The 21,862-nt window shown below is 35.1% G+C and overlaps 1 protein-coding gene across 3 annotated transcripts in view; it reads left to right on the forward strand.

The window, feature by feature from the left end:
* DOP1A (DOP1 leucine zipper like protein A) overlaps positions 1-21,862 on the forward strand; it is a 100,423-nt gene that overhangs the window by 24,640 nt on the left and 53,921 nt on the right. For all 3 annotated transcript variants that reach the window (XM_039249753.1, XM_039249754.1, XM_039249755.1), the window contains exons 2-6: positions 2,456-2,646; positions 6,367-6,548; positions 12,488-12,658; positions 15,533-15,722; positions 19,340-19,438. In XM_039249753.1, the coding sequence (XP_039105684.1) occupies positions 2,509-2,646; positions 6,367-6,548; positions 12,488-12,658; positions 15,533-15,722; positions 19,340-19,438 (780 nt within the window). In that variant the 5' untranslated portion in view covers positions 2,456-2,508. The remainder of the gene's footprint in view (positions 1-2,455; positions 2,647-6,366; positions 6,549-12,487; positions 12,659-15,532; positions 15,723-19,339; positions 19,439-21,862) is intronic.

Here is a 21,862-nt window from a genome sequence, read left to right on the forward strand (position 1 = left end):
GCTCCAGGCTCTGAGCTGTCAGCACAGAGCCTGACGCGGGGCTCGAACTCACAGACCTGTGAGATCATGACCTGAGCCAAGGTCTGACGCTCAACTGACTGAGCCACCCAGGCGCCCATGTTGTTATTTTGATAGGAATTTGCATTAAATCTTTACATCTAGATTGCTTTGGAGAGAATAGATATCTTAATAATATTGAATCTTCCATCCACGAACATGGCATATCTTGCCATTCATTTGTGTCATCTTCAATTTCTTTCATTAGCGTTTTGTAGTTTTATAGTACCAGTCTTTTACCTCCTTGGTTAAATTTATTCCAGTACATTTTACTCTTTTTGGTGCAAATAGAAGTGAGATTGTTGCCTTAATTACTTTCTGCTATTTCATTAGTAATATAGAGAAATACAACATATTTCTGTATACTATGTATTCTGTGACATTACTGATTTCGTTTATCAGTTATGATAGTTTTTTGTGGAGTCCTTAGGGTTTTCTGTGTATGGTATTATGTCAGTAGCGAAAGTTTTACTTCTTCCTTATTAGTTTGTGTGCCTTTTATTTCTTGTCTGATTGCTATAGCTAGGACTTCCAGTACTGTGTTGAACAAAAGTGGTGAGAGTGGACATCCTTGTCTTGTTCTCGATTTTAGAGGAAAAGCTTTCACCTTTTCACCATTGAGTATAATGTTAGCTATGGGTTTTTCATACATGGCCTTTATTTTGTTGAGGTGTATTTTCTAAATCTACTTTCATGAGAATTTATATAATGAATAGATGACCTTTGTCAGATGCTTTATCTGCATCTACTGTGATGATGATACGGTATTTATCCTTCCTCTCATTTATGTGATATATACACTACCCACACAAATATTGAACCACCCGTTCATCCCTGAAATCTCATTTGATCATGGTGAATAACTTTTTAAATATATTGTTGGATTCAATTTGTGAATATTTTCTTGATAATTTTTGCCATCTATGTTCATCAGAGATACTGACCTGTTCTCTCTCTCTCTCTTTTTTTTTTAATAGTGTTTTTGTCTGTACCAAATTTAATTGAGCCTCATTTAAATCCATATTACTACTCTTTTAGTTATCTAGTGCTATATAACAAATTACTCCCTCCCCCCCACCACCAAGTGAGAGGCCTAAATCAGCAAGATTATTGTAGGTCATAAATATGAGAGACTTTGGTTATGTGTGTCAGGATCTTTCATGAAGTTACAGTCAAGTATGTTGGTTGGTACTGCAGTCAAATCAAAATATGCTTGGAAATAGGAGATCTGCTTCTAAAATGGCTCACTCACATGGCTGTTGGCAGAAAGGTACAGTTCTTTACCACAGGAACCTCCCCATAGGGCTCTTGTAAGTGTTCTCACAATGTGGCAACTGGCTTTCCACAGAGCTAATGATCTTAGTTTAGAGACAGTGAAGGAGGAAGCTAAAGTTTCTTTATGACCTTAGCCGTGACACATTGTCACTTCTGCCTTGCAATTTTTGTCAGAATTGAGTCACAAAATCCAGCCCAAGGGGCTAGAAGATTTGGAACCACTTTTTTTGAAATCACTATTAAAGAATGTCTGATCATGTTTTAAACTACCATGTGTGTTTTTCAGTTCGATCAAAACTAAGGTCAAATTTTGAATAGTAGATGTTCGTTTATACTGTATGCTAATTTACTGCCTAATAAGGTAATTTCAAATCTTATTTTTTTAAGTTCTGTTTAAGAATCTCTACACCCGGGGTGCCTGGGTGGCTTAGTCGGTTAAGCGTCCGACTTTCGCTTAGGTCATGATCTTGCGGTTCGTGGGTTCGAGCCCCGCGTCGGGCTCTGTGCTGACTGCCAGCTCAGAGCCTGGAGCCTGTTTCAGTCTGTGACTCCCTCTGTCTCTGACCCTCCCCTGCTCACGCTGTCTCTCTCTCCTAGAAATAAATAAAACATTAAAAAAAAAAATCTCTACACCCAATGTGAGGTTCAAACACACAACTCCAAGAATCACATGTCCTTCCAACTAAGCTCCTCTAAGTGATTCATTTTCTTCTTCCCTTCCCTTCCCTTCCCTTCCCTTTCCTTCCTTCCTTCCTTCTCTGCAGGTCCTTGATGGTTCAAAATCCTACCAGTCTTTGTGTATTTAAGTATCAACAAAGTAGAGGAGTATATCTATCACAAATATTGTATCAGAAAATATGAGAGAAATAGCATGATTTTTAAACTGAAATAAGTACCAAAATATTTCCTATTCTTTTATATCCCTTTGTTGTCACAGCCATTTTCCAGTTCGTGGGAAGAAATGCATGAATACTTTATGACCCTGCATACTAGTTGACCAGTTTTGACTATGTCTTACTCAAGAAATATTTTAAAGTTAACCAGTAGTTTTGTAGCAAGAGCAAATGAATCCATTTTAATTCTTTACTTTGTAACCTTGGTTCCTTCTGCAACTTTTTTATAGGTAATGATTTTACATGACTTTGGAACTGGTCTCTAGTGGGACTCTGTGGGAGGATGAACACAGAAGAGCTGGAGTTACTGAGTGACTCCAAATACAGAAACTATGTAGCTGCAATTGACAAAGCACTAAAGAATTTTGAATATTCCAGTGAATGGGCAGATTTGATATCAGCACTTGGAAAACTTAATAAGGTATGTCCAGAAACTCAGAAGTCTGAGTTTCTACTTACTGGATTTCTCTAAAGCTTGAAGTAAAGACTTGTAAAAACATAAACAAAGTTAAGAACTACTTTTGGTACTCCTATTTTACTTCATGAATAGCATGCCTAAATAGCCAAGCATATTTTTGAGGCCAAAAGAACAACAGTACTTGAAAAATATAGTTATTCCATCATTGCCATTAAAAACACAAAACTAGGAAGCAAACATACTAACTCTGAGGGCTAACAAATTTCTGTAATTGAGCACATATATGGTTCTGGAGTTCCTGACAGCAAAATTAGAAACTGATGTAGAAAGTGGTAACTTGCTATGTGCTTTACAACTGTAACATAGCAGGAAGGCAAATTTTGTATCCAAGAAATCCTTAGATATATTCAGTACTTGTTTGTAAAAGTGGCAAGTAGTCACTTAGGGCTTGGAGGCTGGCCTTGAATGTTTCCTCTTAACATTTCTGATCTTAATCCACTATTAATGGTGGCATTACTGATCAACTCACAGCTTTACATTGTTATACTACTTTTTGTCGTTCTCTTAAATCAAACTTTTTTCACCTCATACTTATTGGTTTGATTTTGGGAATTTTGGAGTGATTTTTTTTTTAGCAGTTGTCACTGAATTGGAATGATTTTAAATAAATGGAGTGGGGAAGAAGAAGATAGGAAATGAGAGCTCTCCCAGTCACTTTTAAAGCTTAACATACAATTATTAGGAAAGAAATTATCCTAAAATACATTCCAAGTATGCTATTGCTTAACTTCATGTATACTATAGATAATTTATTTATTTATTTATTTATTTTTTAAATTTATTTCTGGGGGGGGAGAGAGAGAGAGAGACAGTGTGAGCAAGGGAGGGTCAGAGAGAGAGGGAGTCACAGACTGAAATTGGCTCCAGGCTCTGAGCTGGCAGTCAGCACAGAGCCCGACGCGGGGCTCGAACCCACGAACCGCGAGTTCATGACCTAAGCCAAAGTCGGACGCTTAACCGACTAAGCCACCCAGGCGCCCCAGATAATTACTTTAATATCTTCCAAAAAAGCTTTCATTTTTAATGTGCCAAGGATTTATGTTAAAATTATATGCACAAACTTATGTTTGACATGTTAACTTCTTACATTTATCATTTGGGGTTTGATAAATTCTCAGATTTTTTACAATATCCTCAAGAAATAGCGTCCAAAAGTATGAATATGGTCAAAGGTAGTTAGGTTCTTTCTTGTTCTGAAGAGCCAGCCTGCCTGCCTGCCTCCCTGCCTTCCTTCCTTCCTTCCTTCCTTCTGTTTATTTTTGAGAGAGAGAGAGAGCAAGTGAGCTGGGGAGGGGCAGAAAGCGAGGGAGACACAGAATCCAGGCAGGTTCTGGACTCTGAGCTGTCAGTGCAGTGCCCTGTGGGGGCTTGAACTCAAGAAGTGTGAGATCATGACCTCAGCCGAAGTCAGACACTTAACTGACTGAGCTACCCAGTTGCTTTCTGAAGACTTACTAGGAGTTATGTTTAAAAGCAACTTATTTATTTTATTTTATTATTACTTTTTAATGTTTATTTTTGAGAGAGAGTAGGGGAGGGGCAGAAAGAGAAAGAGGGAGACACAGAATCCAAAGCAGGCTCCAGGCTCAGAGCCTGACATGGGGCTTGAACTCACGAAGCACGAGATCATCACCTAAACCAAAGTCTGATGCTCAGCCGACTGAGCCACCCAGGTGCTCCTAAAGATTTTAAGTAATCTCTACACCCAACAGGAGGCCCAAACTCATTCTGATATCAAGAGTCACATGCTCTACCAACTGAGCCAGCCAGGCACTCCTAAAAGCAATTTATTAAATGTGGAAATTAATAGACTTAATTAAGTACATAAGTAGTTTTTTACACTTAATATACATGAAAACATTTTATTGTATCCAGATAACACAGAAGAGGATATGCAAGTCATTGGTAAAACTGAAGTTGTGAACAGGCAAGAATTATATTTAGCATAAATTTGTTGAAAATAGTCTAAATACATGCTTTAATATAAAATGTTATTATTTATTAATATACTACATTTTTGCCTCATTATAAATATTTTTCAATTCAAAATTGCTTTTAAAAAGAAACTTTTTAAATTCAGAATGTTTTTAGAAAATGGTGCTAAGAGAAAAATCATGCTATGTTTGACCTTTCCTTTAAAATTTTATTTGGTATTAATACAGTTTTTTTATTAAAGCATTTTATGTTATAGATCATTAAATTTCCTTCTGCAGAGGTAATTATACTTTTCTTTAAAATATATGTAATATTGGGGTGTCTGGCTGACTCAGCTGGGAAAACATGTGACTCTTCATCTCAGGATCTTGAGTTTGAGCCCTTTGTTGCGTGTGAAGATTACAAAAATTAAATAAATAAATTTAAAATATTTAAATACTGACTCTTGGCTACTGTGTTTAAAATTGAGATTAAAACTTTAGACACAAAAGCAGCTAGTTGAAAAATGTGTTTCATAGCTGTGTTCTTGCTGGTGTTTTGCCTTTAATTTGCTTTTAATTTCTAGATTTAGCTTTATTTGCATTCATTGCATCTAGTTTAAGACTGAAAAATTTGCAGTGGGAAGAACTTTGAAAATGTTATATGAGGGGAAACTGGGTGGCCCAGTTGGTTAAGAGTCCAACTCTTGAATTCGGCTCAGGTCATGATTTCATGCTCGTGAGTTTGAGGCCCACATGAGCTCTGCGCTGGCTGCATGGAACCTGCTTGAGATTCTCCCTCTTTCTGTGCTCTCCCCTGCTCGCACTCTCTCTTTCTCAAAATAAATAAAGAAAAAAGATAAGAAAGTGTTATATCTAAGTGGACCTCGGTTACAGCCTCAACTTTTGTTACAAATCTGGAGATCTAGTCCTGACTTTTCTACTGTACTGCCTTTGGCAGATCATTTTATGTATTTTAATTTAATTCTTTATTTTTTAAGATAAAGGACTTTTTAATATTTCTTCTAAATCCAGTTCTAGGATATTATACTGTTTTCATTCTGTGTTTATTCTGTAATGTTCTATCAGCACTTTACTATAATGCTTTGAAGAACTTTTTGTTACTTAAATAACTAATCTCCATCGGGTGGTTTGTAAAGTAGGATCTTCTAGAAATTCGACCCGGACAATTATCTCTAAAGAAGTGTTATGTTTGAATAAACACGGTTGTGATTGGTCCACCTGGGAAATTATGTTAGTAAAAACAAATTATCATCTTATGTAGGTTCTTGTAAGCATTAGAACTCCTTGCTATTATATGATACCCTGAAGCAGTGGTTCTCCCTCTTTTAGCAACATGTTTCTGTTGAGGTCGTTTCCTTCGTATCTTTCAAACAGTGTATCAAAAATCGATTGACATTAAAGATTTATAAAAATCAAAATCACTGCCTCTCTTCTGAATAAATTTGTTGGCAAAATATTGTGATTTTTTAAAATAAAAATGGCATTTCTATTAACATGGAGGATTTTGCTTTTTTTAACAAAATAATTTTTTACATCCTCAGTTTTCATTTTAAATATGGTGTATATTGATAGACGTAACTAAAACAAGAGTTCTTTGGCATCTTTTATAACATTTTAGAGTGTAAAGAATTCCTATAAGGATTTTTGATAATTCTCTGCTAGAAAATGGAAATAAAAGATGTAATGTTTCTGTTTTTCTCAGCTGAATTAAAATGTTTTCTTCAAGGTTTTACAAAATAATGCCAAGTACCAGGTAGTACCCAAAAAGTTGACTATAGGCAAACGCCTTGCTCAATGCCTACATCCAGCATTACCAGGTGGAGTTCATCGAAAGGCACTTGAAACATATGAAATTATCTTTAAAATCATTGGACCCAAGAGACTTGCCAAAGATCTTTTTTTATACAGGTAAGAATAAGTTTTTATGTATGTATAAATACAATATATTTTTAACTGTGCTATACAGTAAAAGCTAAAATATTGAATACTCCTTAATGAAGATTTTCAGTATGAGTGTCAAATATTTTAATAGTTAAGTGCTTCAAAAAAATTTAGGATATTCCTTAATGTTAAATTTTTTCTTCCATGTCATTTAAGAGTTTTTATTTAAAATTGTTGAGACTATAGTACTTTCTGCCTTTTTAAACTTGAGGAACTACCCTGAAAAAAAAATAAGATACCTTTATTTCTCAGCAGCTTTTAATGTAGTTGACCATTCTTTACCTGGAATAGCCCTTTTCTATTGCTTTACATTCTCCAGTTAACTTTCTCAATCTTCATACAGACATATGTAATTTCTTTTTTTTTTTTTTAAGTCTTATTTATTTTGAAAAGAGTGAACCAGGTGGGGAGGGAGAGAGAAAAGGGGGGGTAGAGAGAGAATACCAAGCAGGCTCTCTGCTGTCAGCACAGAGCCCCATACAGAGCTCGAACCCATAAACCATGAGATCATGACCTTACCCGAAATCAGGAGTCGGACACTTAACTGACTTAGCCACTCAGTAGTCCCTGGACATATGGAATTTCTTAAAGTTTCCTTAGTCTTATGTTTCCACGTTGTATCTTTTGTTGGATAGGCATATTCACACCCATGGTTTATCTTTTAAGTGATGACTTCCAACTTGGTACCAGTGTTTCCTTCTGCTTTAAACTTCTGGATTACGTACTATCTCTTTGTGGTTCTTTAAAAGCAGCTGAAGCTCACCCTCTTCCAAACTAAACTCCTTTTCTATAAACCCAGCCTTTTGCAGCACACTCAAGTTCAGTAAGTGGCACCATCCATTTACATGAGCCTGAAATCCAGGGGTTACATTTAATATCCTGTTTTCTTTGCCCATATTCTTCTTCCTTCCATGTACATTCTGTCACTAAGAGTTCTATCTCATTGGTGAAGCACAGAAGCAGAGGAATCAAATGGTTTGGCTTTACCACTAACCAGCTCTGTGATCTTGGATCCTTTTCTTCACCTTTTTGTATTCTCATTTGCAAAATGAGAATAAGATTACCAGTTTCACAGGATTGTTAATAGAATTAAAAATGTAAATCTATATAAAGTGTTTAGAACAATGTGCAGCATATAGGAGGTACTTAGTAATTGTTACCTATTGTTCTGATAGATGTTGGAATACACATCTACTTCTTTTCAACCTCACTGGCAGCATCTGTTCTAAGTAAGCATTATCTGTAGCTTGGTCTTTGTTACTGGCCTTCTAACATTTACATAATATCTTGTTCTTATCCTTTTATACTTTTTTCTCCATATAGTACCAGAGTAAACTTTTTAATACATTAGGTAGATGTCATTCCCCTGCTAAAAACCTCCATTGACTTCTTCCTGTTACTTAAAAAGTCAAAATCAAAGCCCTTACTATGGTTTCTAAAGTTTTACATATTTTGGCCCTGCCTCTGTCAGTTATCTCCAACTCCTACCACTTTCTACCCAATTAACTCCCATTACTTGATATTATATATTTATAAAATATATTAGTTGATATATATATACACACACACTGTAAAATGATTACCATAAGTTTAAACACATCCGTTCTAACCTCAGTTGTGATATTTTTTTCTTATGACGAGAACTTTTAAGGCCTATTCTCTTTTTAGCAACTTTCAAATAGACTATTGTTAACCCTAGTCACCCTCTGGTACATTACATCCCCAGAACTTACTTATCTTCTAACTAGAAGCTTGTACCTTTAACCACCTCACTCATTTCTCCTCCCCTCATTCGCTAGGCAACCACCATTCTCTTCTCTGTTTTTATGAGTTTAATTTTCTTAGATTTCACATTTAAGTGAGATCATAACAGTATTTGTCTTTCTCTGTATGACTTATTTCACTTAGCATAATGCCCTTGAGATCAGTCATATTGTCACAAATGTTCAGATTTCTTTTTTTCCATGACCAAATAATACTCCATTCAAAGAGAGAGAGAGAGAGAGAGAATATGAGTGTGTATGTGTGTGTACACGCACACGTGCACGTGTAAAAGTATGTGTGACAGTTTATCCATTCATCTGTCATTCCATGTCTTGGCTGCTGGAAATAGTGCTGCAGTGAATGTGGAAGTGCAGATATCTCTTCAATTCAATTTCCTTTCCTGATTTCATTTCCTTCAGATACATATCCAGAAGTGGGATTTCCAGATCATATTGTAGTTCTATCTTCAATTTTCGAAGGACCTCCATACTGTTTTCCATAATTGTTGTACCAGTTTACTTTCCCTCCAGCAGTGTAAAGTGGTTCTCTTTTCTCCAGTTCTTCTCCAGCATTTTTTATCTCTTGTCTTTTGATAATAGTCTAACAGTTGTAAGATGGTACCCCATTGTGGTTTTGATTTGTATTTCCCTGATGATTAATGATCTTGAGCACCTTTTAATGTACCTATTGGCCATTCCATATCTTCTTTAGAAAAATGTCTGTTCAGGTCCTTTGCCCATTTTTAATTGGATTATTTGAGGTTTTTTGCTATCCAGTTATGTGAGTCCCTTATATTTATTTTGGATTTGAACTCTTTATTAGGTATGTGTTTTACAAATATTTTTTCTCATTCAATTGACTGACTTCATTTTATTGATCATCTTTTACTGTGCAGTAGCTTTTTAGCTTGATGTAGTCCCAGTTGTTTATCTTTCTTTTTGTTGCTTGTGCTTTAGGTTTCATATCCGAAATATCATTTCTAAGACCAATATCAAGGAGCTTTCCCCCTATGTTTCCTTCTAGGAGTTTTATAGTTTCTGGCTTTATATTTAAGTCTCTAATTCAAATTAACTTTTGTGTGTGGCATAAGATAAGGGTCTAGTTTCATTTTTTTGCATGTACATATCCAGTTTTCCTCTTTCACTCTTGACATTGGTAACTCAGACCTATTTATTTTTTTTTTACTTTGATCAATGTTGTCATGAGTTTATCATTTTTAGGGTTTTTTAATGCAAACTTTTACCTTTGCTGATTTGCTTTACTGTGCATATATGTTTTATCTTTAAATTCTGCATGGATGTCTTAAAAATACTATCTAAAGTCAGTGTAACAGGTTTTCAGTAGTAATACATACTACGTTCCAAAGAAAAAGTGCTTAGAAAAACTGAGAATTGCTGAATCAATGTTGTGTATGATTCTCTATTAATTGATAGATTTTCCTTTCTTAATGCAAGACTCTTATAATTCATGCCTGTTACTTTTTCAGTTTTTAAATAAGACAAATTTTACCTTAAGAAACATAGTTATTCTACAAAATTGCATTTTGTATATCTGGGGCATCTGGGTGGTTCAGTCAGTTGAGTGTCCGACTTCAGCTCAGGTCATGATCTGACAGGTAATGGGTTCGAGCCCCGCATCAGGGTCTGTGCTGACAGCTCAGAACCTGGAGACTGCTTCAAATATGTGTCTCCCTCCATCTCTGCCTCTTCCTTGCTCATGCTCTGGTCTCTCTCTGTCTCTCTCAAAAATAAATAAACATTAAAAAAATTTTTTTAAATGCAGTATATCTGATTTTGTTACCATTATGTTATATAAGAATAATAAGTTATCTCTAGAATACCACTTCTAGAAACCATTCTTACATATATATTATGGAATAAAATTATATTGCTGTTCTATAGTTTTTAAAAGCATAGCTAGTTTAAAAACTAAAGTTTATATTAATGTTGGACTTTTTATTTTTCATTAAGTAATTTCTTTAGTCTCAAGGTTTATGGTTTAGCATAATTACAAAGACTTTTTAAAGTTATATAAACTATTATATGATAAAAAAACATATTGCCTCTTTAGCTTATTTTTTTTAACATGATACAGTATATGGTGGTGTTACTAAGAAGACTAGATATGCAATTTGATACCATAAAGTCTTAAATGGGTATGTATAGTAAAGTATGTATGATTTTGGTAAAACAAATTTGGACATCAGGCTGGAGAGAGATTTTAGAGCAGTCAACATTTAGGTGGCAGTTGAAGCCATGAGAATATCTCCTAGTACACTGTGAATAAGAAGGAAGGAAAAGGAAAATGATTCTGTGAATATTTAGGAGTCACATTATTTAAAAGGCAGGTTAAGAGAAAGTAGTCAGTGAAGAGGAATGAGAGTCAGAGATAGAAAATGTAGCAGGAAACAGTCAACATGGAAGCCAGAAGGGAAGAGAGTTTCAACAGAAAATTGTGGGTGACACTATCAAATATTATAGGCAAAACAAATAGTAAAATGGGCTGAAAGTAGACCATAGGATCAGGCAATTCTTCAGTATAGCTGGAGCAGAGGGTGCAAGAATAAAATGGCTGAGCTGTACAGAGGTATGGAGTAGCAAAATGTTAAAACTACGTTAAACTAGACTGTATCCTAAAGGCAACAGGAAACCAATGAAAGATTTTACTGAGGACAGCTGCTTCAGGGCAATACTTAAGCAGTACCTGGTAAATCATGATTATGGAGCTGTATATAATGTTGGTGTCTTCTAAGGAAAAGTCTGGTAGAGATGTAGATAATTTATAGTATTTAAAAAATATCTAGAAGAGTGACTTGGAGAGACAACTTGGTGATTGATTACAAGATAGAGAAGATTTTGTTTTAAAAGGTAAAGGATCACTCCTATATTTATAGCTTTTTGGTCAACCAGACAGATGGTGATGTCATATTTTGAAACTGTGAGATTTGAAAACTGTGAAACAGCTAGGTAACCACTGGCTTTGTGAGTCTGAAACTTAGGTGAGAGACCTGGGTTGGTTTAATGGAAGTAGAAGTCATCAATATGGAGGATAAAATTTTAAGCCAGTCAGCATAACTTATTATTTCATCAAAATATAAATCAAGTTTATATACATATGTAGGTGATGAAGTTTTGGGATGATGGTGGGGTGGTCTGGAGCTGACGGCCAAGAAACAGTTCTTGAAGATGTCTTTGGTACAAAAAGGTGAATTTTATTAAAGCATTGGGACAAGACCCATGGGCAGGAAGAGCTGATCTCTGGTTGTAATGGGTAACTGATTATATACCCTTAGATTGGGAGAGGGTCAATAATAGAGTAAGTCTCTAAGGTATTTTGGAAGCAAGGTTTCCAGAACCTTGAGGGGCTAGCTGTTGTGAGGGACTTGCCATTTATTCCTGCTCAAGAAAACCTCAGTCATGAGACCCTTCAGATGTATATCAGGGCCATCAGCTTGGAGTATGATTGCCAGCATATATCTTGGGGCAGTTGAGATAAAGGAAGCTTCCAAAGGAATTTTTTTTTTAAGTTTTTTTAATGTTTACTTCTTTTTGAGAGAGAGACAGAGAGTGAATTGGGGAAGAACAGAGAGAGAGGGGGACACAAAATCCAAAGCAAGCTCCAGGCTCTGAGCTGTCAGCACAGAGCCCAGCATGGGCCCAAACTCAAGAACTGTGAGATCATGATCTGAGCCAAAGTGGAACATTTAAGCGACTGAGTCACCCAGGCATCCCAGAGGAACTTTTATATGTTAAAGTAGACTTACAGGATCTTCGAGGTTGGGGTAATGTTAAGCTAAGATTCTCTTTTGCCCCTAGCAAAGTATCATTGAGATAACTGAGCTCCTAGAGGGAGGTCACTCTGCCCATTTCAAGGACTTGTCAGTGGGCTGTAGGGTAAAGGAATTTAATTTTTCGTTTGTGTTAGTTTCCCACATCATCATGGCAAGCACCCCTTTGTTCTTGGGTAACCAGGAGTGTTCAAGGAATATCACACATATTCCACTTGGGGTGTGGGGTGCTGTTATCCTGTATTTCACCTCAGCTTGTCCCTCACTCCCTCATCATATGTACACACATATGAATTAATATTTTGCAGGTAATATGTTTCTCATTACCCCCATTTCATTCTGTGTTTTTAAACAGTTCTGGATTATTTCCTCTTCTTGCAAATGCTGCCATGTCTGTGAAACCAACGTTGCTCAGTTTGTATGAGATATATTACCTGCCATTGGGTAAAACACTGAAGCCTGGTCTACAGGGATTGCTAACTGGTATTCTGCCTGGCTTAGAAGAAGGATCTGAGTACTATGAGAGGTAAAATGGTGCTACTGTTAGTGTCGCTAAGTAATCAAAGTCATGGATTTGTCACCAACCATCCTTGGATCAGTATTGTTTTAATATTACAAAAGTTAATTATTGTAGAAACTTAAGTATATCATCTGAAGATTTCTGTAGCAAAAAAAAAAATATATATCTAGTTTGTATATTGCACTGAAAGTAAAGCTAAGAGCACAGACTTGGGAGATAGATGGACTGGATTCAAATCCTAGCTAAAAATGAAAGCCTTTTTTTTTTTTTTTTTTTAACATTTCTGAACTTTATTCAGTTTCCTCCTCTATAAAGCAAGCATAATACTTATTTCATTCTGCTATTGTAATAAATCGTTTAATCCAGTATCTAGCACATGTAGGTCATTAAAAAAATTGCGACCCATAACTTAAAATAATACAATATATAAGAATTTAAATTAATATAAGAATCGGAAATTGGACCAAGGGCCAACAGTTTTTAAATTCTTAGTGGTGGAAAAGAGCCTGACACCAAGTGCAGTGCTGTTTCACTGGCTATTGACATGATGCTCTTGATATTTTAAGTTTTCAAAGAAACTCAATTAATGTATCTTGGAGCCTATTATATCTTAGAAAGTTTGTAGTTATAGACAATGCATGATGGCATTGACTATCTTTTATAGCTTGTTACTGATGTTCCTACCAAAATGAAAGTTATGAGTTGAGGTGGCAAAAATAGAAAATGCCAAACTTAATTTTTTGAGTATACTTAATGATTTAAATTTAATTTAGTCTGGTGCATTAACCAGTTACTCTATTTTATTGTGGTTCATATATTTCTGTAATATACTAAGAATCTAATCCTGAAAATCCTGGATTACCCCCCTGAGCTACTTTGAGAAAATACAATTTTGGTCCTCAAAATTTATCATTCTCTTCTGTTAACTTTTTTACTTACTTGCTTGTAATTTTAGAAGCATATGTATTATTTAATTTAGTGTATAAGTCAGTTTTATTTTATATTTTTGTATTCTAAGGGAAACACTTAAGACTGCTAGTTACCATTAAAAATTTAACATAGTAGATAATGATTTTTAGGACTTCGGTATCTCTATGATTTATCTTGTGTCTTAGTTTGAGCTGCTGTAACAAAATACCACAGATAGGGTAGCTTATAAACAACAAATTTATTTGTCATAGTTCTAAAAGCTAGAAGTCATTACCTGAGTACCGGCATGGTCAAGTTCTGGTGAGTGCCCTTTCCCTGGTTCGTAGCTGGTGTCCTCACCGGCTATGGAGTTCTGTGGGATTTCTTTCATAAGAACCCTATGACTTAAGCACCTTGCAAAGCCTCTACCTCTCAGGATGCCATCATTTTGGGAGGATAGGATTTTAATATGACTTTTGAGGAGACATTCAGACCACAGAATTATGTTTTATTAGCTTTTCCAAACATATTCTAATAAAGGGATTGATAAATGAGTTCTTTTAATCCATAGATAAATATTAAGGCCAGAAGGGAGTACAGTGTTAGGTTAAATCACAGAGCAAGTAAACAGTAGAACGCATCATTAGATTCTTTTGATTCTGACTGTACTACAGTGTAATAAATTTTTATGTATTACATTATTCTGTGTTTGAAACTAATAAAAAGTAATTTTTGAATGTAGTCTTTAAAAAAGCAATAATACATCTTTGATTTTGTCTTAAGTCTAATTCATTAAAGTTTTGTAAATTACAAGAAGTAAGAGCAATCTGTGGTGTGACATCTGTCTCTCATTGATTTGATCTCCAGGGTTGATTTGGCTGACCTGGCTCCCTAAGCAAGTGGCTCCCTCACCACTCCATGTGCGTCCCTCCCAAAGCTGTGTGCTTAGTTGAAGGGGATGACCTTCCCCCATAGGGGAGGACTGTTCTTTGGCCAAGGATATAGGAGTAGCTGCACTCCCCTGCTAAAACCTCCAAGACACTCTCAAACTTATTGTGAATTATGTAATATGATTTCGAAGAAAAGGAAACATTTGGAAATGTCCTTTAAGAATTTCATAGAAATTCAAGAGAAAATATTTTCTGCTACATGATTATTGTTAACTAAAATGTATATGGTGTTCTGGCATTCCTGGGTGGTTCGGTCTGAGCATCTGACTCTTGTTTTCGGCTTAGGTCATGATTCCACCCAAGGTCATGGGATTGAGCCCCACATTGGGCTCTGTGTTAAGCATGGAGTCTGCTTAAGATTCTCTCTCTCTCTCTCTCTCTCTCTCTCTTTCAAATAAGATAAATGAAATAAAATGAAATTAAAAATAAACTAAAAATTAAAAATAAGTTAAATAAAAATAAATTAAATGTATATGATGTTTAATAACCCACTGAGGTAGATAGGACTTAGAGTGTTGTTTTTGTTGTTGTTATCTTCATTTTACAGATAAGGAAACTGAAGAAAGATTAAGTGATTTCTCCAAATTACAGCTAGTAAATGGAGGAGCCAGTACTTAAATCCAGTCCTCTACAGTATGTGCTTCTCCCAGTCTATCACACTTGTTTCCAGGGCACAGCTTGTAAACTATACTGTGAATGCTTTCATACATTCTGGAAAAGAAGAATGTGTTTTTAACAATGTGAACCTAAATGCTTCTCTCTTTTTTTTAATATTTATTTCTGGGGGAGAGGGAGAGAACACAAGTCGGGGAAGGGCAGAGAGAGAAGGAGAGAGAGGATCCCAAGTAGCTGTGCACTGTTAGCTGTGCACTGTTAGCAAAGAGCCTGACATAGGGCTCGATCTCACAAACCATGCGATTGTGACTTGAGCCAAAGTCAATAGTTCCATTCTTAACCAACTAAGCCACCCAGGGGCCCCCTAACTGCTTCTCTTCTTAAGACATCTGGTTTTGTACCTCAGAACAAACACCTTGCTGGAGAAGGTTGCTGCTGCAGTGGACCAGTCCGCATTCTACAGTGCCCTCTGGGGGAGTCTGCTTACCAGTCCTGCTGTGCGTTTACCAGGAATCACCTATGTTCTTGCCCATTTGAACAGGAAGCTTTCCATGGAAGATCAACTTTATATAATTGGCAGTGATATTGAGCTAATGGTAGGTCTATATGTAGTTGCTCACTTAACATACTTCTCTAGAGCCAGACACACTGTTACAGATACTGAGAATCATGCCATGAACAAAGTTCCTATTTTCATGGAGCTTATGCTTTTGATCAAGGAAACTTAAAGACCAGATTAGTCACTAAATACTGTTTTTAAAAGCTTCAAAAATTTATTTTCATAGAAAAGGAATTGTAGGTTATATATTATCTTCATCTGTTATTCAGGTAAATAAATAGCCTTTATTACCATCTTGTTAACTGATCAGACCACTATTAGTATTAGCCACATTAATTATTCCCAAGAGGACCTTCTCTTCAATCATAGCTTTCATCATAAGAAAGATGGATTTTAGATTCTGTATGGGATTTCTGCAGGAAGATATAGTACCAAAGGAGATGGTGAAAGATAGTACAAAATAATCACATTGATTATTTAAACTTTTTAATTTCTAGATTAAGAACAGAAGGAAACCTTTTATCACTGTAGTGCTCTCTGAAAACTAGCAAGGAGTAAAAAAAAAAAAACCCTCAAAGGCACTTTGAAAAGTTTTAAAAAAAAATTTGTGATTAACTATCCCATACTTTTCTCCCATATGATTATGAAATGACTGAGATTTTTATGCAGATTTTTAGTTACATTTATTAAACTATAATAAACATACACAAAATAACATCTTGTGTGTACAGTTGTATGAATTTTGACAAATACCTCCAGTCAAGTCATCAATACGATAATCAAGACAAAGAACATTTATATCACTCCAAAAAGTTCTTCTGTGCCCTTTTGTGGTTACTTCTCTTCCCCTATGTTCTCAGGCCCTTGCCTGGTCTGGTTTCTGTTCCTATAGCTGTGCTTTTTCCAGGATGTTATATAGATGGAATCATACAGTATCAGCCATGAAGTCTGGTTTCTTTCACTTTGTATAACATTTGAAATTCATCCATGTGTTTGTATGTATCAGTAGTTTGCTTGTTCCTTTATACTGCCATGTAGTATTGTATTGCATGAATGTACTACAGTTTGTTTATTCATTCACCAGTTGACGTTTGTTTATGGTTTGGGCAGTAAGGAATAAAGCTGCTGTAAACGGTTGTATACAGTTGTTTGTGGAGACATATGTTTTTGTTTCTTGGGAAGAGATTTAGGAATAGGATTCCCAGTTCATATCGTAAAGGTATATTAACTTTTTTTAAATAACAGCTTTATTGAGATATAATTCACATTCCATAAATTGTATCCGTTTGAATTTTACAATTCAGTGGTTTTTAGTGTATTCACAAAGTTATGCAATTATCACTTACCTAATTCTTAAAACATTTTTATCGCCTCAGAAAGAAGCCCCATAGTCATTAATCTTGCTACACTTTTCCCTTGCTCCTGCTGCTGGCAACCACTAATGTTCCTGTTTCTGTAGATTTGCCTATTCTAGACATTTCATACAATGCACATAAAATATAGCCTTTTATGAATGACCTCTTTCACATACCATAATGTTTTTAATATTTGTCTATGTTGAAGCATATATCAGCACTTCATTCCTTTTTATAAGTCGAATAATACTGCTTTGTATGGAGAATATCACATTTTATTTAACTGTCCATCAGCTAATGGACATTTGAGTTACTTCTGTTTTGGCTGTTATTAGTAATGCTCTGAACATTAATGTTCAGAACATTCTGAACACCTATGTTTTTGTGTCAGCATAGGTTTTCATTTCACTTAGTAGTAGAATTACTGGATCATATGGTACCTCTGTGTTTAACTTTTTGAGGAATTGGCAAACTTTTCCAAAGTGACAGTACCAATTTCCACCAGCGATTTATGAGAGGTCCCATTTCTCACATCCTATTCAACCCTTGTTATTGTCTATCCTTTTATATAGGACACCTCAGCAGGTATGAAATATTATTTCATTGTGGTTTTTTTTTTTTTAATATTTTTATTTATTTCTAGGAGAGAGAGAGAAAGAGAGATAGCGTGAAGAGGGGAGGGTCAGAGAGAGAGGGAGACACAGACTCTGAAATAGGCTCCAGGCTCTGAGCTGGCAGTCAGCACAGAGCCCAACGCGGGGCTCGAACCCACTACCACAAGATCATGACCTAAGCGAAAGTCGGATGCTTAACCGACTAAGCCACCCAGGCGCCCCATATTTCATTGTGGTTTTGATTTGCATTTCCCTAATGTCTAATGACATTGAACACATTTTCCTTTGGTTTTTGGCCATTTTTATATCTTCTTTGGAGAAATGTCTCTTCAAGCTCTTTGCCCCTTACTTAAATTGTGTTATCTCCCTTTTTGTTGTTGAATTGTAGTTCTTGATATATTCTGGGTATTCAACCCTTGTATATGTGATTTATAAATATGTTTTCTCATTTTGTGGACCTGTCTTCTCATTTTCTTGATATTGTCCTTGGAAACACAAAAATTGTTACTTTGATCAAGTCCAGTTTATGTTTGTTTTTTTGTTATTTGTACTTTTAGTGTTTGATACAAGAAATTGTATCTAATCTAAGATCACAAAATTTCCCCCTGTGTTTTCCTCTAGGTGTATGTTTAAGTTTATAAAAAACTGCCAAATTATTTTCCAAAATGACTATACCATTTTTCTGCAGATTTTTAAATGTACCGTTAACATTTACTTTTAATGAGTTAATGAAATTTTAAACAAGTCACTTTTTTATTTCTTTAAAAAACAAATGTCATAATTGGAAAGCTATATGTAACATATCACAAAGGACTAACCTCCTTATTATTCAAGGAGCTGCTGTAAGTAAATAAGCATAAATTAACAATCAACTGGAAAAATGGATTTGAACAGGTAATTAACAGAAATTTAAAAAACATGAAAAGATGCTCAACATTACTTATAGTAGAAATAAAAATTTTACCAGGATACCAATTCTCATACATCAGATTGGCAAAAATTTTTTAAAAAACACATAAGTAAACATGGAAAAACATAAATTGTCACACAAAGCTGGTGAGAATATAAATATACATAACCTTAGTGGAAAGCACTCCACTATATATGTTGCAAATGCATGTCCCCAAGACCCAGAGGTTCTACTTTAAGGGACTTATCCTACAGGCATACTTGTACATCTGTATATACTGCAGCATTATTTACAATAGTAAATGTTTACCAATGTTATAAATGTCTATAAGTAGGAGCCTATTAAAAAATTAGAATTCATCTATGAAATAGAGTATCTCTTGGCCATGAAAAAGTATGAAGCTCTTTATGTAGTGTTAAGGAAAGATCTCCAAAATATATTGGTAAAAGAAAAAGGCAAAGTTTGGGATATATGCATGTGTGTTTTTATTTACTTACATTTGCAGAAAATATTCACCAGTAATACTAGTTGCATGCAAAAAGGAAATTGATTGGGAGACAATTATGGGAGAGAACTTTTTTCTATATACTCATTTGTGTGCCTTAATTTTTTTTAAAACCATCATATTTACCTATTCAAAATAATGTAAATACATTTAATTAGTGATAAGAAACTGAAAAGCAAACATTTATTGGAAAATATGAAGCATTCCATTCCCACAGTAAATATTTCACAGTGTAACAGACAAGAGATGTTAAAGGCTCTTTTATTTCAGGTAGAAGCCGTAAGTACATCCGTGCAGGACTCAAGTGTACTTGTACAGAGAAGCACACTGGACCTCATACTCTTCTGTTTTCCCTTCCACATGAGTCAGGTAACAACATTAAAAATGATATTAACATAAGGAATTCTTTGGAAAATCCTAGATCCCTGATGTATACTTATTTTTTTAATAAAATTTAAGTTGAATTCTTTTGTAAATTTGTAAGTACAATACATAAAAAACAAATTCCTTTTTTAAGGAGTGGAATTTTTGGAAATTTTGGGAAAAAAAAAGTTTACTGATTTGGATAAGAACATGGAAATTGAAATAGATTATTTCATACCTTTTTAAAAATGCTGTAATCTATGAAAAACAAAAGCTAATTATTGCTAGCTCTGAGTGAGGCAGGTCTCTGAGACCTAGACTCACTAGCTGTTCTCTCTGTCCTGATGTTACCTTTTCTTGGTTTGCCAACTTGGTGATGTGTGTTCAGAACTTCAGCAGTGTTGGGCTGTTTGAAAGCCAAATATTCAGTCACTGACATTCTCTAGTACTTTTATTACAAACGAGAGCAGTTAACAAATCATGAGTGAAGTGTTTCACTGGTAGAACTTAATCAGTGCTCTCATTTTTTAAAAGAAATAGTCTAAATTCTTTTGAGTTCTAAAATTTGATGAGACTTTATATAGAACACCAATATGTGAACATTCAGAATGGTAGAACAAATCTAATAAGATACAAAGAATTTCTACCTTGGAAAACTTTGTTTATTTCTAAAATGTCATTAGCAGAAAAGACTATTATTTGGGGGTTTTGTCAGAGCTGTGGTTAGTAGATAAACTGATGAATTTTCACTATGATCTGTCATGCTCAGCTTTTTCTTTATTACTTTATTCAGTTTGAAATTGAGTTATTAATAATTAGAGAATTTTACACTTCATTGCCTATATTGCCCCTAATTGGGACACAGACTACCCCCGGTTTCTATTTTTATATTTTCCATCCTTAAACCAGAGGCCTTTTATCCTGCCTCTGGCTTTTCATAGAAACACCTGTTTGGACATCAGTGTAATTTAAGCTTACCAGTATAAGGGTAGGCATACAGCTCACAAGGTAATAATGAGTTTGATTTGAAGATGCTAATATAATGTATATGACTCAAAAGCTTAAAATGTCTATTATCTGAGTTTTTATTGAAAAAATATATTGACCTTTACTCTTAAACCTTCCCATTGCTTTCTTCCCTTCCAAGCATTCAACATTTTTAGTCCTTCAGTCAGTTAAGCATCCAAGTCTTGATTTCAGCTCAGATCATGATGTCATGGTCATGAAATCAAGCCCTGTGTTGAGTTCTGCCCTGGAAGTAGAGCCTGCTTAAGATTCTCTCTCTCCCTCTGCTTCTTCTCTGCTCCTGTCCTCTCTCTAAAAAAGTAAAATAAAAAATCTTAAAACAAAAACAAAAATTCTAATTTCCTCTTGGAAGTTCTAAATTTATTATTTGTAATGATGAATATGAATTGTTTTTCTTGGAGTAACACTCTCACTTTATTTTTGAGAAAATATGTGCCAGGTGTTCAAGCCTGAGTAATCATAGTTTGCATCAGTCCCTCTTTCTGGCATAAGTGGTATTTCGTGGGAAAAAAAGCTGGTAGTACAGCTCACAATTCAAACAGTCACACAAGTGTTTTTCCTGGACATCTATCATAGTGTATACTCCCCATTTCATTACACAGAATATTAAAAGACCTGTGATCAGGGACTCATATTTAATAAAACAAACTTTTTCTGCTTCATCAACAACATACTTAAGTGAAACTGGCTTTTTTTCTTTGTTATTAATTTTACAGGAAGTATATGGCAGTAAAGAATAATACCATGACCAAAAGTATAGTAGATGCCATTTCTGTACTGTTTATTTTTGTGCTAAGATCCTGGCAGTTTTACACAGTATTGCATGATCAGAGCAAATGCCAACACATCAAAAAAGGCAAATAACATTTTGGAATTGTCATGAACATAGTTTTTACCTTGTGGACTGAAAGAGTCTTAGAGATCCTTAGGAGTTCAGGGACCACACTTTGAGAATTGCTTAGATTAATAAAGACCTCTGTTTTCAGATGAGTGACCATAATTTTTTAGCTATTGATGATTTGTGTTCTGTAACATCTCAGTTATTTCTCTAAGATTCCTTTAAAACAAATAAACTGCTTAATATTGTCAAGAAGCATGGTATGGTAAGAAGTTGAGAAGTCTGTGATAAAGAAGTCAATTCTAAAAAATAATATGTTTTTTTTAAAGTCCGTTCTCAGGGCACCTGGGTAGCTCAGTCAGTTATGCATCTGACTTTGGCTCAGGTCATGACCTCATGGTTCCTGGGTTCAAGCCCAGCATTGGGCTGGCTGACTGGCTCGCTCTCTCGCTTTCGCTCCTGCTCTTTCTCTCTCTCCCCCTCTCTCTCTCTCCCTCTCTCCCTCCCTCCCTCCCTCCCCTGCTCATGCTCTGTCTTCCTCTCAAATATGGATAATAAAACATTAA

This window comes from Hyaena hyaena, unplaced genomic scaffold (assembly GCF_003009895.1).
Source record: "Hyaena hyaena isolate Hyena2069 unplaced genomic scaffold, ASM300989v1 scaffold_344, whole genome shotgun sequence".
NCBI lineage: Eukaryota > Metazoa > Chordata > Mammalia > Carnivora > Hyaenidae > Hyaena > Hyaena hyaena.